The 14,265-nt window shown below is 33.9% G+C and overlaps 1 protein-coding gene across 1 annotated transcript in view; it reads left to right on the top strand.

Moving 5' to 3' along the window:
- The first annotated feature begins 5,198 nt into the window (after positions 1-5,198).
- gramd1a (GRAM domain containing 1A) overlaps positions 5,199-14,265 on the top strand; it is a 126,686-nt gene continuing 117,619 nt past the window's right edge. Inside the window, exon 1 of the mRNA XM_073847753.1 lies at positions 5,199-5,740. Coding sequence (XP_073703854.1) covers positions 5,631-5,740 — 110 coding nt within the window. The 5' untranslated portion in view covers positions 5,199-5,630. The remainder of the gene's footprint in view (positions 5,741-14,265) is intronic.

A 14,265-nucleotide genomic window follows, 5' to 3' on the forward strand; every position in this document is an offset into this window, starting at 1 on the left:
TGTTTATGAGACACAACCATAAAGCTTATTTTTTACTTAAAGGGATAGTTCACCCATGTATGAAAATTCTGTTATCAATTACTCATGTTGTTCCAAACCCGTAAAACCTTCGTTCATCTTCAGAACTCAAATTAAGATATTTCTGATGAAATCCAAGTGCTTTCTGACCCTTCATAGATAGCAACACAACTACCATATTCAAGGACCAGAAAGGTGCCAAGAATATTGACAAAATAGTATTTAACTGTAATTTTATAAAGCTACGAGAATACTTTTTGTTGCACACACACACAAAAAAATAAAATGATAATTTTATCAATAATTCTTCTTCTCTGCATCAGGGTCAGAAAGCTCTTGGAGTTAAAAAGTCAAAAATCGTAATTCTTACGGGGTTTAGATCGTCATAAGGTTGAGAAATTATTCATTAATCATTTTCAGGTGAACTATCCCGTTAATAACTACTCAGAATGGAGTTAGTTTAGATTTCAAACGGTTTCTAACTACTGGAATAAAAAAGCTATCTATACTATCTGTATATGTACTATCTATAATGAATAGTTACTAATGAAATTATATATATTAAAATTAAAGATATATAATTTAGTAATGATTTAAAAATAAGTAATATAAAAATAACTACTAGTTCATCTTAAAGAATAAATGTTGAAATGGCTTGCCATATCGAGCATATATGGCTTTTTTTTTTAAGGAATGGACATTGAACATGGACGTTCAGACATTATATTCATGATAGTTGGCTTGTAATGAATTCATTTCAGGAGCCTTAAGCCAATAGCCAAGGATATTATTGAGATCCAGACCTGATCCTTTATGATTTTTGTGGTTAGTTCTTCCTGAAAATGAATAAACAAGTTAGCTAAATGTAGTACTATGGTAACAGGATTGTGTTTACTGAATTATAATAACATTTGCATTTTCCTCCTTTGTTAGACAGCTGCAGATGCCACAGTATTATAACATACTTATAATAGGTTTTCTTTGAAATGATAAGTAAAGGTTTGGGTTAGTGAAAATGTGAATAGGTTTTAAAATATTGCAATTATTATACACTAAAAATATTTGAATTTTTTACTGTTTTGCTGTACTCTGGATCAAATAAATGCAGGCTAGGTGAACAGAAGAGACTTCTTTAAGAAACATAAAAAAAAACATTAACAGCTGTGACATAAGTGCATAGTGACATAAGTGCATAGTGACATAAGTGCTTAAGTGACATACGTGCTTTCACAGGAAGCACAACAGTGAGACGACATGCAAAAAAGTTATGGTTGAATTTCCACAGAATTTTACTGACAAATGAGCTCAGGGTAAATAACAACGGCAGGTGCCCTTCGAAGTCCGCTCTATAAAACAAACCAGCAATCATATTTCTCACTGAGGAAATGTTGATGTATATATATTGGTATATTCACTACCAGTCAAAAGTTTCTGAACAGTACGATTTTTTAATGTTTTTTAAAGAAGTCTCTTCTGTTTACCTAGCCTGCCTTCATTTGATCCAGAGTAAAACAGTATGAAATATTTTTACTATTTAAAATAACTGTTTTCTATTTGAATATATTTTAAAATGTAATTTATTCCTGTGATGTCAAAGCTGAATTTTTAGCATCATTACTCCAGTCACATGATCCTTCAGAAATCATTCTAATATGCTGATTTGCTGCTCAAAAACATTTATTATTATTATGTTGAAAACAGCTGAGTAGAATTTTTCAGGTTTCTTTGATGAATAGAAAGTTCCGATCATTATAACTTTTGATCCATTTAAAGCAAATAAAAGTATTAATTTCTATAACCCCCATTTAAAAAAATAAAAAATAACACTGACTCCAGGCTTTTGAATGGTATAGTGTATAATGTTACAATTATTTCAGATAAATGCTGATCTTTGGATTTTTCTATTCATTAAAGAATCCTGAAAAAAAATGTACTCAACTGTTTTAAATATTGATAATAATAATAAATGTTTCCTGAACAGCAAATAAGCATAGAATGATTTCTGAAGGATCATGTGACACTTAAACTAGAACAATGATGCTGAAAATTAAGTTTTGATCATAGGAATAAATTACATTTTAAAATATATTCAAACAGAAAACAGTTATTTTAAATAGTAAAATATTTCAGATTTGTACTGTTTTTGCTGTGCTTTGAATCAAATAAATGCAGGCTTGGTGAGCAAAAGAGACTTCTATAAATAACATTAAAAATCTCACTGTTAAAAAACTTTTGACTAGTAGTGTACCATACATACATATTTTCATCATTTTGCTCAGCGCTTAACACCTCAGTGTGACATTACTTAAAATAAAATATCACTGACTGTAATATTCAGCAAATAGTCAAAATGTTTAGAGTAGACTATGACTTTGCAATTGTGGAAGTTTAAAAATGTGCACCGCTGTAAACTTTAGTTGCTAAATTGCATTTATGTGGTGAAACAGCATTTTGCTATGGTTTATCACACACCTTCTCTGTTTTCTTTTCATGGCACTGATGTTCAGTGTCAGTTTACTTAGTCTTGAGCACAAGGACGTTTCATTGAAGAGCAAGGTTAACAACTATTCCCTAATGGAAAATGATGATTCCACTATCTTAGCCAATTACTATTAGACTTTTTGTTTTGTTATGACTTCTTCTGATCACTTGTTTAATAAAAGGTATGAATCATAAACATTTTTAGTGAAACATTGTCCTTCAGATCATGCAGCCTGTGTGTGTTAAGCTAAACTGTCATGTCATGTCAGATTGCGTCAGGATTTTTTACTGAGTAGCTGATAAACGGAGTGAAGGTTGTTGTTTTGGTCCCCCACACACGCCAGAGCACCCTCCCTAAAAACAATCAGACCGTACGTAAAGCGTCCCACTTGATTTCCTTAACGACTCCCACGAGCTGGTGAACTTTTATATTTAGCACCGCTCGAGTTTCCAGATGCCCATTCAGTGCCAGCAGACACACAGCAACACAACTCTATGGAATCTCTCCGCTACTCCAACAAAGCTCATAAACCAGATGATCACTGGCACTAGAGACAACACGTGTTGAAACCCTGTCAAAACCGAATTAAGAGGTGAGTCAAGGTTATTTAATATTTTTTTAATAAGCGAAACGTTCTCGCTGAACCTGATTGACAGGAAAAGCTGTAGAGACTGGATATTACAACTTGTTTACATATAGTCTATACAAACGAACTATAGCCTAATGTTTTCCGCGTGATCTAACTAACCTAACCACACGTAAATACAAACGGTTAATATTTAACAGCACGGTGGTTTTCTGTAAATCTGGAGGAAAGCTCAGGTTCAGGATATTGTTTTTTTATACATTTTTTTAAACAATATATAATCACTAAAGGTCAGACTATGGGTTGAACGCTAACCAAATCACCCTAATAATATTAATACTGAAGTGTCTGTGTTTTTCTTTAGCCCTCAGAAAGCAACGTGACCCTATTCTTGGCGAGAAACGGGTTGAACGGCAAGAAATGTCCAAATGAAAATTCCAAACGCATCTCTTATTATTGACTGACAGAATAATGATTATTAAAAGCGTTGAAACAAGCATTCAAGGTAAGCAGCTTTAACCAATACGTATTCATACTTATCTCTTTCAGGATGTATACTATATTATAACTTCTAAATCTAAATATATCAGCTGTCATTGTTGGACTCCCATATTATTATTGAAGTATTACTCTTCTATTTTGAGTTTGGGTTGAACGCGTTTTTCCTAATGTCCTGAAGAGGGCGCAGAAATCAAACAAATCAGGTCAGACTGGGAATATTTAGTGATGTAGAGATTATATACGAACTATAGGGTAGTAATAGCTAAGTACACCTCCAGCCAAAAGTTTTTGGGTAGAAAGATAATGTTCAATTTTATTTTTTTTAAGTGCATTTATTTGATTCAAAATACAGCAAAAGCAGTAATATTGTGAATTATTTTTACTATTTAAAATGACTGCTTTCTATTTGAATATATTTTAAAATCTAATTTATTCCTGTGATTAAACCTAAATTTTCAGCACAATTACTCCAGTCTACAGTGTCAATGATCCTTCAGAAATCATTCCAATATGCTGTTGTTTTTGTTATTATCAATATTTAAAACAGCTGAATAGTTGTTTTTTTTTCAGGATTCTTTGATGAATAAAAAGATCCAAAAGTCAGAATTTATCTGACATAAAGTTTTTGTAACATATATACACTATATATGAGTCAGTATAATTTTTTAATTTCTTGTGATGATAAAGACATTTATAATCTTACAAAGATTTCTATTTCAGATAAATGCTGTTCTTCCGAATTTTTGTATTCATCAGAGAAACCTGGAAAAATTCTACTCAGCTGTTTTCAACATCATAATAATAATAATTGTTTTTTGAGCAGCAAATCATAATATTAGAATGATTTATGAAGGATCATGAGACTGGAGTAATGAAGCTAATATTCAGCTGTGAAATCACAGGAATAAATTACATTTTTTAAATATATTAAAATAGAAAACAGTTATTTTAAATAGTAAAATATTTCAATATTTTACTATTTTTGCTGTACCTTGGATTAAATAGATTCAGGCTTGGTGAGCAGAACAGACTTTTATAAAAAAAAAAAAAAAAACATTAAAAATCTTAGGGTCCAAACACTTTTGACTGCTATTGTATATAATAATTGACGCCTATAAATATTTATTGGATTTTTGATGACTTGCCAGTTGTCATGCTTCATTATTGCTCTTAATAAGGCTTTGGACATTTGCACAATTAATACATTTACATATTCCATATACTATTCAGGTATTTCTCTAAATGTAAGCGCTTTATCGCTGTTTAAGGTTAATTATTTGTGTACAGGCCTGTACACCCGTTATTTTCTGTCTGCGCACGTTGAAGAGCCTTTTGATGGATTCTCGCTCGACTGTACCATAAAGTAAACCGAGCGGGGGGTGTAACTAATTCAGTATAAGTTCCATTAATTATTTTTTCCGCTTTGAGTCGGGTTTTAATATCAGTGATATCTCAATTTAGTGTTCTCCTCATATGTGTTTAGAGTTTAATTACTTAATTCTCAAAGCGTCACTGTAATTATCTTGGAGTTTGAATGAACGCTTCCCTGTTCGCTTTTTGCCCGTTTCATTGGAAACTGAGCTCTATCTTACCTCTTCGCGTACCATTTAAACTTAGGAAAACTTCGTGTGGTTAAAATGTTATAGCTGCTTAATTTAAAAAGGGATGCTTTAATACAACAAGCTATGACTACTGCTAGTTTCGTGATTAGGATTTCGGAACGGCGCAAAGGCGAAATCCCAGATAAGGAAAAAGTAAACAGAGGACCGTTTTCTCTCCCACCGGTATCATTAGCATGCTAGCCAACTAGCTCTAGTATTCGCATCAACGGTCTGAATAGTACAGCTGACCGGTTCGTTAGCAGTGCTAACGCCTAACATGGTTTATTTACTAAAGTGTGATTTGACATTTACGCATTTTTCGGCGTATGTTGACTCGAAGTAGTTATACAGAAATAAATAATTGTAAAACAACGGCTAAATTTGAAAACTGGCGACGAAAGCTACTTTTCTTGTTAGCTTGCCGGCTAAATTTGGGGTGCTGATGTGTTCCTGCGAGAAAGTGGATTTTAACATCACCCCTCGTACCGTCGCCCGTCTGGTGTATGAGGCCGAACAGGAAAAAAACAATGGGGGTAATTCGTCCAATGGGAGGTAGGAATTATTATTAGTAGTTTATTTATTATTATCATTATCATTAAGTTACACTTGTTTTACTTTTAATCAGTTCATAAAGTATCTGTCATTGATGTCCTTTATTCATCCAAAGTATACCTTGATCATAAAAACGTTTTATTTATTGCGCTGATGTGTTTTACACTTATTGTGTGTGTGAGTGAAAGTGTTAATAGCCCTAGTTTGATTTGTGCAAACAAAAGCTAGACATGATTTAGCTTGTTCAAACAGGAAGGTAAATAAAGTGGCAGATCTTGTCCCTGCCTTTGATAAACGGCTGTCAGTCTTGTTCTGAAGCCTTGTGATGAAACACTTCAGTTGGAGGATTTCGCAGGAATTTGTGTTAATTTGCCAAATATTCTACGCAAGTTCTACGCAATTTCTCAACGTTTAAAAGGTCAGGATTAACTGCTGATTTGTCTCTTTGGTGTGAATTTTTTTTTTATTTGTATTTTTGAAAGTGGTTATTTCGTTTGCAGTTTCTCTTGCTTGATTCTTATGGTAATTTCTTTGAGTTCAGGAAAGAATCTTTACTCTGAAAGAAGGTGAACAATAATGAGGACACGCTGTGTAGCTTGAGTATTGTGGTGGTTGGTTTGTCTCAGCATTACTCACCAGTTTGTGGTAACACCACAGGAAAAAAGACCCAGTGGTCTATTAAAAACTGTGCTTAGTTGTGGGACTCTTGTCTACTTGAACTAGGGATGCACCGATCCGACTTTTTCAGTCCCGATACCGACGCCTGGGCTTTGTATATCTGTCGATACCCGATACCGAACCGATACCATTGTTGAATAGACGTTATGCGCAACATTCTTCCGGGTTCTACAAAACAGCCTTAACTACTTCCGGCCGTCCGCTACTGGTACAGCGAAGATAGGGACGTTCTAAAACACTTAACGTGAAAAACGCTTAACGTGGCTTAAAAAACGACCAGGAAACCCCAAATTTATGTCAAACCTTACTTCTAACAAACACTAACTACTGTCAAAAGAACGAGCCCTTATTCCACAGATAAAGTGAATAATATCACGTTAAGCGTTTTCTCCCCCATAGAAGCCCATAAGGAGACAGTTTAACGTGGTACCTCAACAGCGATCAGGGAAGACAAAATTTATGTCAAAATGTTACATTTAATAAACACTTGCTGCTGTCAAAAGAATGAGCTCTTATTCCGCATATAAAGTGAATATATCACGTTAAGCGTCCCCCATAGATAAGGAAATAACGTGGCTTAACGTATATAACATTAGAAATTTCTGGAGAAAATGTGATGGTACGCAAAGTTGCTCCAAATTCATGACTTCTTTATAATAAGTAAAATTTGACAGAAGGTACGCTAAACCAGCCTGAGTCCATGCACTATGGGGAACGCGTAGCTTGATATTATTCTCTTTATGCTGCTCGTTCTTACAAAATAAGCTGCTGTTAGAAGAATGAGCTCTTATTCAGCGTATAATGTTACGCGTTATTCCCCATAGAAAAAAAAAACAAAACAAAAAAACACGTTCTGCTGTCAAAAGAACGAGCAGCATAAAGAGAATAATATCAAGTTACGCGTTCCCCATATAAGTCCATTATAAGGACTCAGCTTAGCCTGGTTTAGCGTACTTTAACCACGTCTTCTGTCAAATTTTACTTATAATAAAGAAGTCATGAATTTGGACCAACTTTGCGTGCCATCACATTTTCTCCAGATATTTGTAATGTTTTACGGTAGAGAAAAAAAATAAAATATTCATTCTATTCTATTGGGACAATCGACCACACAAAAACGGAGCTGCGGTTGGCAACAATAGATTTATTTTTAAACTCCGCTGCCAAGCAGGGTGAGAGGGACATCACTGCATCGAATTGTTTTTGTTATTTCTAGGAAGGGGAATTAACGCTTAACGTGATATTATTCACTGTATATGCTGAATGAGATCTCATTCTTTTGACAGCAGCAAGTGTTAATTATATGTAACATTTGACATAATTTTTTTTCCCCCAGTCGTTGTTAAGATACGTTAACGTTAAGCTTTTTTTGTAATGGAATAGGGGATTACTTTATATGCTGAATAAGAGCTTGTTCTTTTGACAGCAGCAAGTGTTTATTATATGTAACATTTGACATAAATTTGGTCTTCCCTGATCGCTATTGAGGTAAACCCACGTTAAGCTGTTTCCTTATAATGGGCTTCAATGGGGGAGAAAACGCTTAACGTGATATTATTCACTTTATCTGTGGAATAAGGGCTCGTTCTTTTGACAGTAGTTAGTGTTTGTTAGAAGTAAGGTTTGACATAAATTTGGGGTTTCCTGGTCGTTTTTTAAGCCACGTTAAGCGTTTTTCACGTTAAGTGTTTTAGAACGTCCCTATCTTCGCTGTACCAGTAGCGGACGGCCGGAAGTAGTTAAGGCTGTTTTGTAGAACCCGGCAGAATGTTGCGCATAACGTCTATTAAAAATAAACTGCATACCTTCCACCTTATACCTTCCTTCCACCATGTAGAAGAAACTACAGGCACCAAACTTTCCTAACTAAGACAAAACAGATGCAATGTATTGAATACTTATTTATTTGTTATTTAAAGAACAATTCTGAATTCAAATCGAAAATAGAATGTAATCAAACTTCTTAAAATTAGGGCTGGTCCGAATACCATTTTTTGAGCTTCGCAGGGAGGGGCTGAACATATTCTTCTCTCTAATAAAGGCAGGAATGTCTTTCTGTTTGCATTTTTATTATGTCGAGAACAGTTCATCCAATCGATTTTTGCTGTGGAACCAAGGGAGTGCAGTGTTGCATTTTGGTGCAATATGGAGTATGGACACATAACATGTTCAGAATTAATAAATTGTAATAGAACATTGCAAGTTGGAAGCGGCGCGCCTCACGCAGGCAGAGCTTGCTTTGAGAACAGACACTGCGCTAGTGATACAAAACACACAGGTCTGTTAAGAGCAACACTTTTTATAAGATAGCCTAACATTTTTTTAACGAACAAATCACTCCCAAATCAGAAAATAGCAGCACAGTAATTATTGACACCATAAAGGGTAGGCTATTTAAATAAAAAAAGAATGAAAAAAAAAATGGTGCGTTGTTTATATATAAATAAATTTTTATCTAAATTAGGCCTATTTGTAAATAAATATATATACATTATATATAACGTTTGTGTATATAGGCCTATATAGAAAATACATATGTCTATTATTTTGAAACCCAAAATAAATTAGGCTTCCGTATGTGAACAAGCAGCCTACAAAATGCTAAAATAAATCAAAGAAATAATACATTTAAATATGAAACTAGCCTAAATAATAATGTTAAATAGGCTGTTAAACATTCGTTGCAAAAAAATCCTAACAACCTCGACAGCTCATCAGAATTACTGGCCCGAGTCCGACTGAAACCGGTCTTGTTTCTCGTTCTCTTCCCCATTACACAGCTGCTGTTTTTAATAGCAAAGTGATTACATTTATTTTCGTTTATTTAGGTTATAAAGTAAATTTAGAAATTTATTTGGAAGTTTTTGTTTTTTTAAAGTAACGAAGCGGCCAGCGGCAGACCAATTTAGGCTTCTCAAGTCATCACGATTTAAATTAAAATCCATAGATATTAAAAACTTAAAGCATATCACAATATTAGTTTAACCTTTTAACCTAGATAAATGTGTGCTATTAGGCGCATATCCAATCGTTTGTGGGGAGAGTAAAGCTGAAGCGCGCTTTGCAGGACATGAAAGCGCTGGTGCGATGTGGAACTTAATTTTTACTCATAAAGGTAAGACTAATATATCATCCGGAACTGTAAAGAAATAATTTAAATAATTCAAATCGAAAACAAAACTCTTTCATTAGCTATAAACCATAAAGATGCAAAATTTCATAAAAGAAAACAGGTATCTATTTACATGTGCATTTTAAAAGGAAAAGGAAAGGAGGTGAAGTGAGGCCAAGTATGGTGACCCATACTAGGAATTTGTGCTCTGCATTTAACCCATCCAAGTGCACACACACACACACACACACACACACACACACACACACACACACACACACACGGAGCAGTGGGCAGCTTTTGCTGCGGCGCCCGGGGAGCATTTGGGGGTTCGGTGCCTTGCTCAAGGGACTCACCTCAGTCATGGTATTGAGGGTGAAGAGAGAGCTGGTTATTCACTCCCCCCACCTACAATCCCTGCCGGACCTGAGACTCGAACCTGCAACCTTTGGGTTACAAGTCCGACTCTCTAATCATTAGGCCACGGCTGCCTCCATTTCCGTCGCTGTTCAAAATATGTTGTGTTCCTTTTGGAGGACGTTCAGAAATATGATGAAATCCAATAATACAGTATTAGGTAAAGCAGCTGTTTGAAATTCGCTGGGTGTTTCAATTATGTTTTCTACTAGATTAAGCTGTTGATGTTTTACACTCAACTTAAATCAAAGGCAGTAGCTTGAAATGCAGTGGCAGTGCAGGAATGTAATCACACTAACTGCAAGTTTTGGTTCGCCTAGCAGTTTAATTAAGTACTATTAGCTTGTATTGTAGTCATATACTATCTGGAGGTGTATCTCAAAGTTTTCAGGTGACATGATAAACAGTCACAGAGTGATGGTTACATTATACTGCAATCCAACGGTTACTCCACCCCTACATTAATAATAGCTTACGTGTGAAAAACACTTAGCTGAGTATGAAAGTTGTTGTTGTGTGATTTTATGTTTGCGTTCCTCTGAAACGGATCTGTCACTTATGATCTCATTTAGAGGAGTAATACTGAAACAATATGGGAGGATATGGTCCAACAAGACTTTTAACTTCCTAGCAAACTTTGTTTGATGTTATAATACATTTCTTATAAATGTTTTTTTTATTATTATTATTTTTTTTAATAATTGCACTACCAGATTTTTTTTTTAACAAAGTCTCTTCTGCTCACCACGCTTGCATTTATTTGATCCAAAGTACAGCAAAAACTGTAAAATCAAATGAATATATGAATATATTTTAAAATGTTATTCATTCCTGTGATCAAAGATACATTTTCAGCATCATTACTTCAGTCTTCAGTGCCACATGATCCTTCAGAAATCATTATAATATGCTGATTTGGAGTTCAAGAAACAATAATAATTTGTTTTTATTATTATTATCAATATTTAAAACAGTTAAGTACATTTTTTTTCAGGATTCTTTAAAAAATAGAAAGATTTTTTTCTATAAATTATGGAAATTAACACTTTAATTAGCAAGGATGCTTTAAATTGATAAAGTCATTGATAAAGACATTTATAATTGTACAAAATATTTTTATTTCCGATAAATGATGTTCTTCTGAACTTTCTATTCATTAAAGAAACAAAAAAATTCTACTCGGGTGTTTTCAATTTCAAATAAATGCTTCTAGAGCAGCAAATCAGAATATTAGAATTAAGTTAGTGGAGTAATGATGCTAAAAAAAACAGCTTTGAAATCAGATGAATAAATTACAGTATAAAATACATTCAAATAGAAAATGGTTATTTTAAATAGTAAAAATATTTAAAAAAATTTACTATTTTTGCTGTATTAATAAAATAAATGCAGGCTTCATGAGCAGAAGACACTTCTTTAAAAACATTAAAGATTTTACTGTTCAAAAACGTTTGACTGGTAGTTTATGTAGAAATACATTACAGATGCAGCACTATGACCATTGAAAGTTTGGGGTCAATAAGAATTTTTTTTTATTTAATGTTACAAAATATTTCTATAAATGAATGCTGTTCTTCTGTTCAACAGCACAACAGTTTCAACTTTTTATTTTATTTTATTATTTTTTTTATTGTGGTAATAAGATATGTTACATGAGCACCAAATCAGCATAGAATGATTTGTGAAGAACCATGTGACACTAACTGTCACATTAATAATTAATAAATAAAATAAATTAATATTAGTACTTCACAATATTCATTTTTTCTGTATTTTTAATCAAATAACAACGCAGCCTTGGTGAGCATAAGAAACTTCTTTCAAAACATTTAAAAAGTTTTACCGACCCCAAACTTTTGAATGTTAGTGTACATACACAGTGTTATTTTTTTTTTATTACAAAGTTATTATTTACGTTTCTTAAATATACATATAGTTTTGAATCTTTGAATCTCTTTCACATAATATACAATTGATCTGTAAAGATATGTTTTGGTTCAAATATAAAGAAGTTCAAATAAAATATTTTTTAGTCTGTGGTCTCTTGAATAAGGAAAAAACAAATACAGTTTTTCCCCTCCTCAGCAACATGATCTTATCTTACCTGATGTGCAAATCGCGATGACGAGGTGGATTTTTTTCTGAACTGTGCTTGTGGAAGAAAAAGGGGCAGAGACTTTTTTTGAAGGACGCATTTAAAAACAACAGAGAAACAGGAAGAAGATGGATTTGACATTTGCAAGCACATTCGACAGCTCAAATGCTCACTTTTTCTTTCCTCTGAAAATGACCTGCGCTAGAGATGCCTGCACTCTTTTATGTATATTATGTGTCAGTGATGACTCCACCTCATTTTTGATTGCCTGCTACAGGAGTTTATACGCTGTACAGCTGTGAAGGAACCTGAACTGCTGACTTCTTTTTTCAGGACTGTGAGTTGTAATGGATGCAGACCTTTCCAAATGTCATCAGATTGTATTTCCATCATGGAATATTTATTTTGAGCTCTAGTGGAATTTCCAAGCCACATAGAGTAGAAGACTTGGACAGTAGGAAATATCTGGCATTTCTCAACGAACGGTTGTGCGTGATGCAACTTGTCCTCAATGAAACTGTCAACCAGACAATCCTGATGCATATGTGAATGTCTGTAGAAGATGGCTGTAACACCACCTCCTGAAATCACCATAGCTGAGCCCATTTCCATTCCAATTCTGAACGTTCTCCCACCGTCGTCCGATACGGAGTCGTGGTCCTGCTCCCCAAGCCCACGGCCACAACGGTACCCCTTACGCAGTCGAAAACGGGAGAAGAGAAGAGCCAAAGTCCCTCAAGAGGACATATCAAGTAACCATTGGGATAAAGGGCAACGAGATAGAAGCCAAAGCCCCTCACGTGCATCTCCTTTGCCTCCAATGGTTTCTAATGTAGAAGAGGAAGAGCAGGGCAGCCCCTCTGTGCTTCTTCTACCCCCATCCCGCTCACGGTCACGGAGCTCCTCCTTAAGCAAACGCTCTCGCTGGTCTATCCGTAGCCTTCTCAGCAAGGACTCAGATTGTGACAGCAGCAGGTCAGTGTGTCCCCCCCTCCCGCTCGTGCAGTCAGCAGCATTAAAAAATCTGAGCATCCATGCGAGATGCTCAGAGGGATATTCCTGCAGGTGTTTCTCTCCTCTTCAGAGTCTAATTCAGAATTTGCTTTAAGTGCAATGCAAATCAAGCTCTGTCAACAGTTTTTGTAGCATAATGTCATTTACCACATAGGCTTGGCTTGCTTCTTTGTCTTAAAGAAGTCTCTTCTGCTCACCGGCTTGCATTTATTTGATCCAAAATACAGCAAAATCAGTAATATTGTGAAATATTTTTACTATTTAAAATAACTACTTTCTATTTGAATATATTTTAAAATGTAATTTATTCCTGTGATCAAAACTAAATTTACGGCATCATTACTCACGTTTTCTTTCAGAAGTCAATCTAATAAGCCGATTTCCTGTTCAAGAAACATTTTTCATTATTATTAATAATAATATTTAAAACAGTTAAGTACTTTTTTTTTCAGGATTCTTTGATGAACAGAAAGATCCAAAGATCAATGTTTACCTGAAAAAAAAGAGCTTTTGTTACATTATTAACTATACCATTCAAAGGCTTGGAGTCTTTTAATTTTTAATTTGATAGAAATTAATACTTTTATTTAGCAAGGATGCTTTAAACTGGTCAAAAGTGCTGCTGAAGACATTTATAATGTTACAAAAGATTTATATTTTTAGATAAATGCTGTTGTTCTGAACTTTCTATTCATTAAGGAAACCTGAAATCTACTCAGCTGTTTTTAACATATTAAGTTTGAAATCACAGGAATAAATAACATTTTAAAATATATTTGAATAGAAAACAGTTACTTTAAATAGTAAAAATATTTGTAAATTTTACTGTTTTTGCTGTACTTTGAATCAAATAAATGCAGGTTCGGTTAGTAGAAGAGACTTTTACTGGTAGTGTAAGTTCTTAAAGTATGCATTATGTATTCAGATTACAAAAAATAAGGAATTGTAATTAGATTAAATTCCATTTTAAAATACCTGTAATTAGACTTTTTAAATTTATTTTGATTACATACTATTCACATAATAGCAATACATTTTTCAGACTTTTTTGATTCTCCCTATTTGTTCTCTTTCCCCTATTTCTTTTTCATCTTTTAAACGTTTCTTTCTAAAATGCCTGCCGCATATATACATTCAGAAACCACACAAATACCAGTTACTTGTCAGTTAGATGTAATTACACAGAAAATTGAGAGGCTATACAGCATT

Source organism: Garra rufa, chromosome 9 (assembly GCF_049309525.1).
Source record: "Garra rufa chromosome 9, GarRuf1.0, whole genome shotgun sequence".
In the NCBI taxonomy this organism is placed as follows: domain Eukaryota; kingdom Metazoa; phylum Chordata; class Actinopteri; order Cypriniformes; family Cyprinidae; genus Garra; species Garra rufa.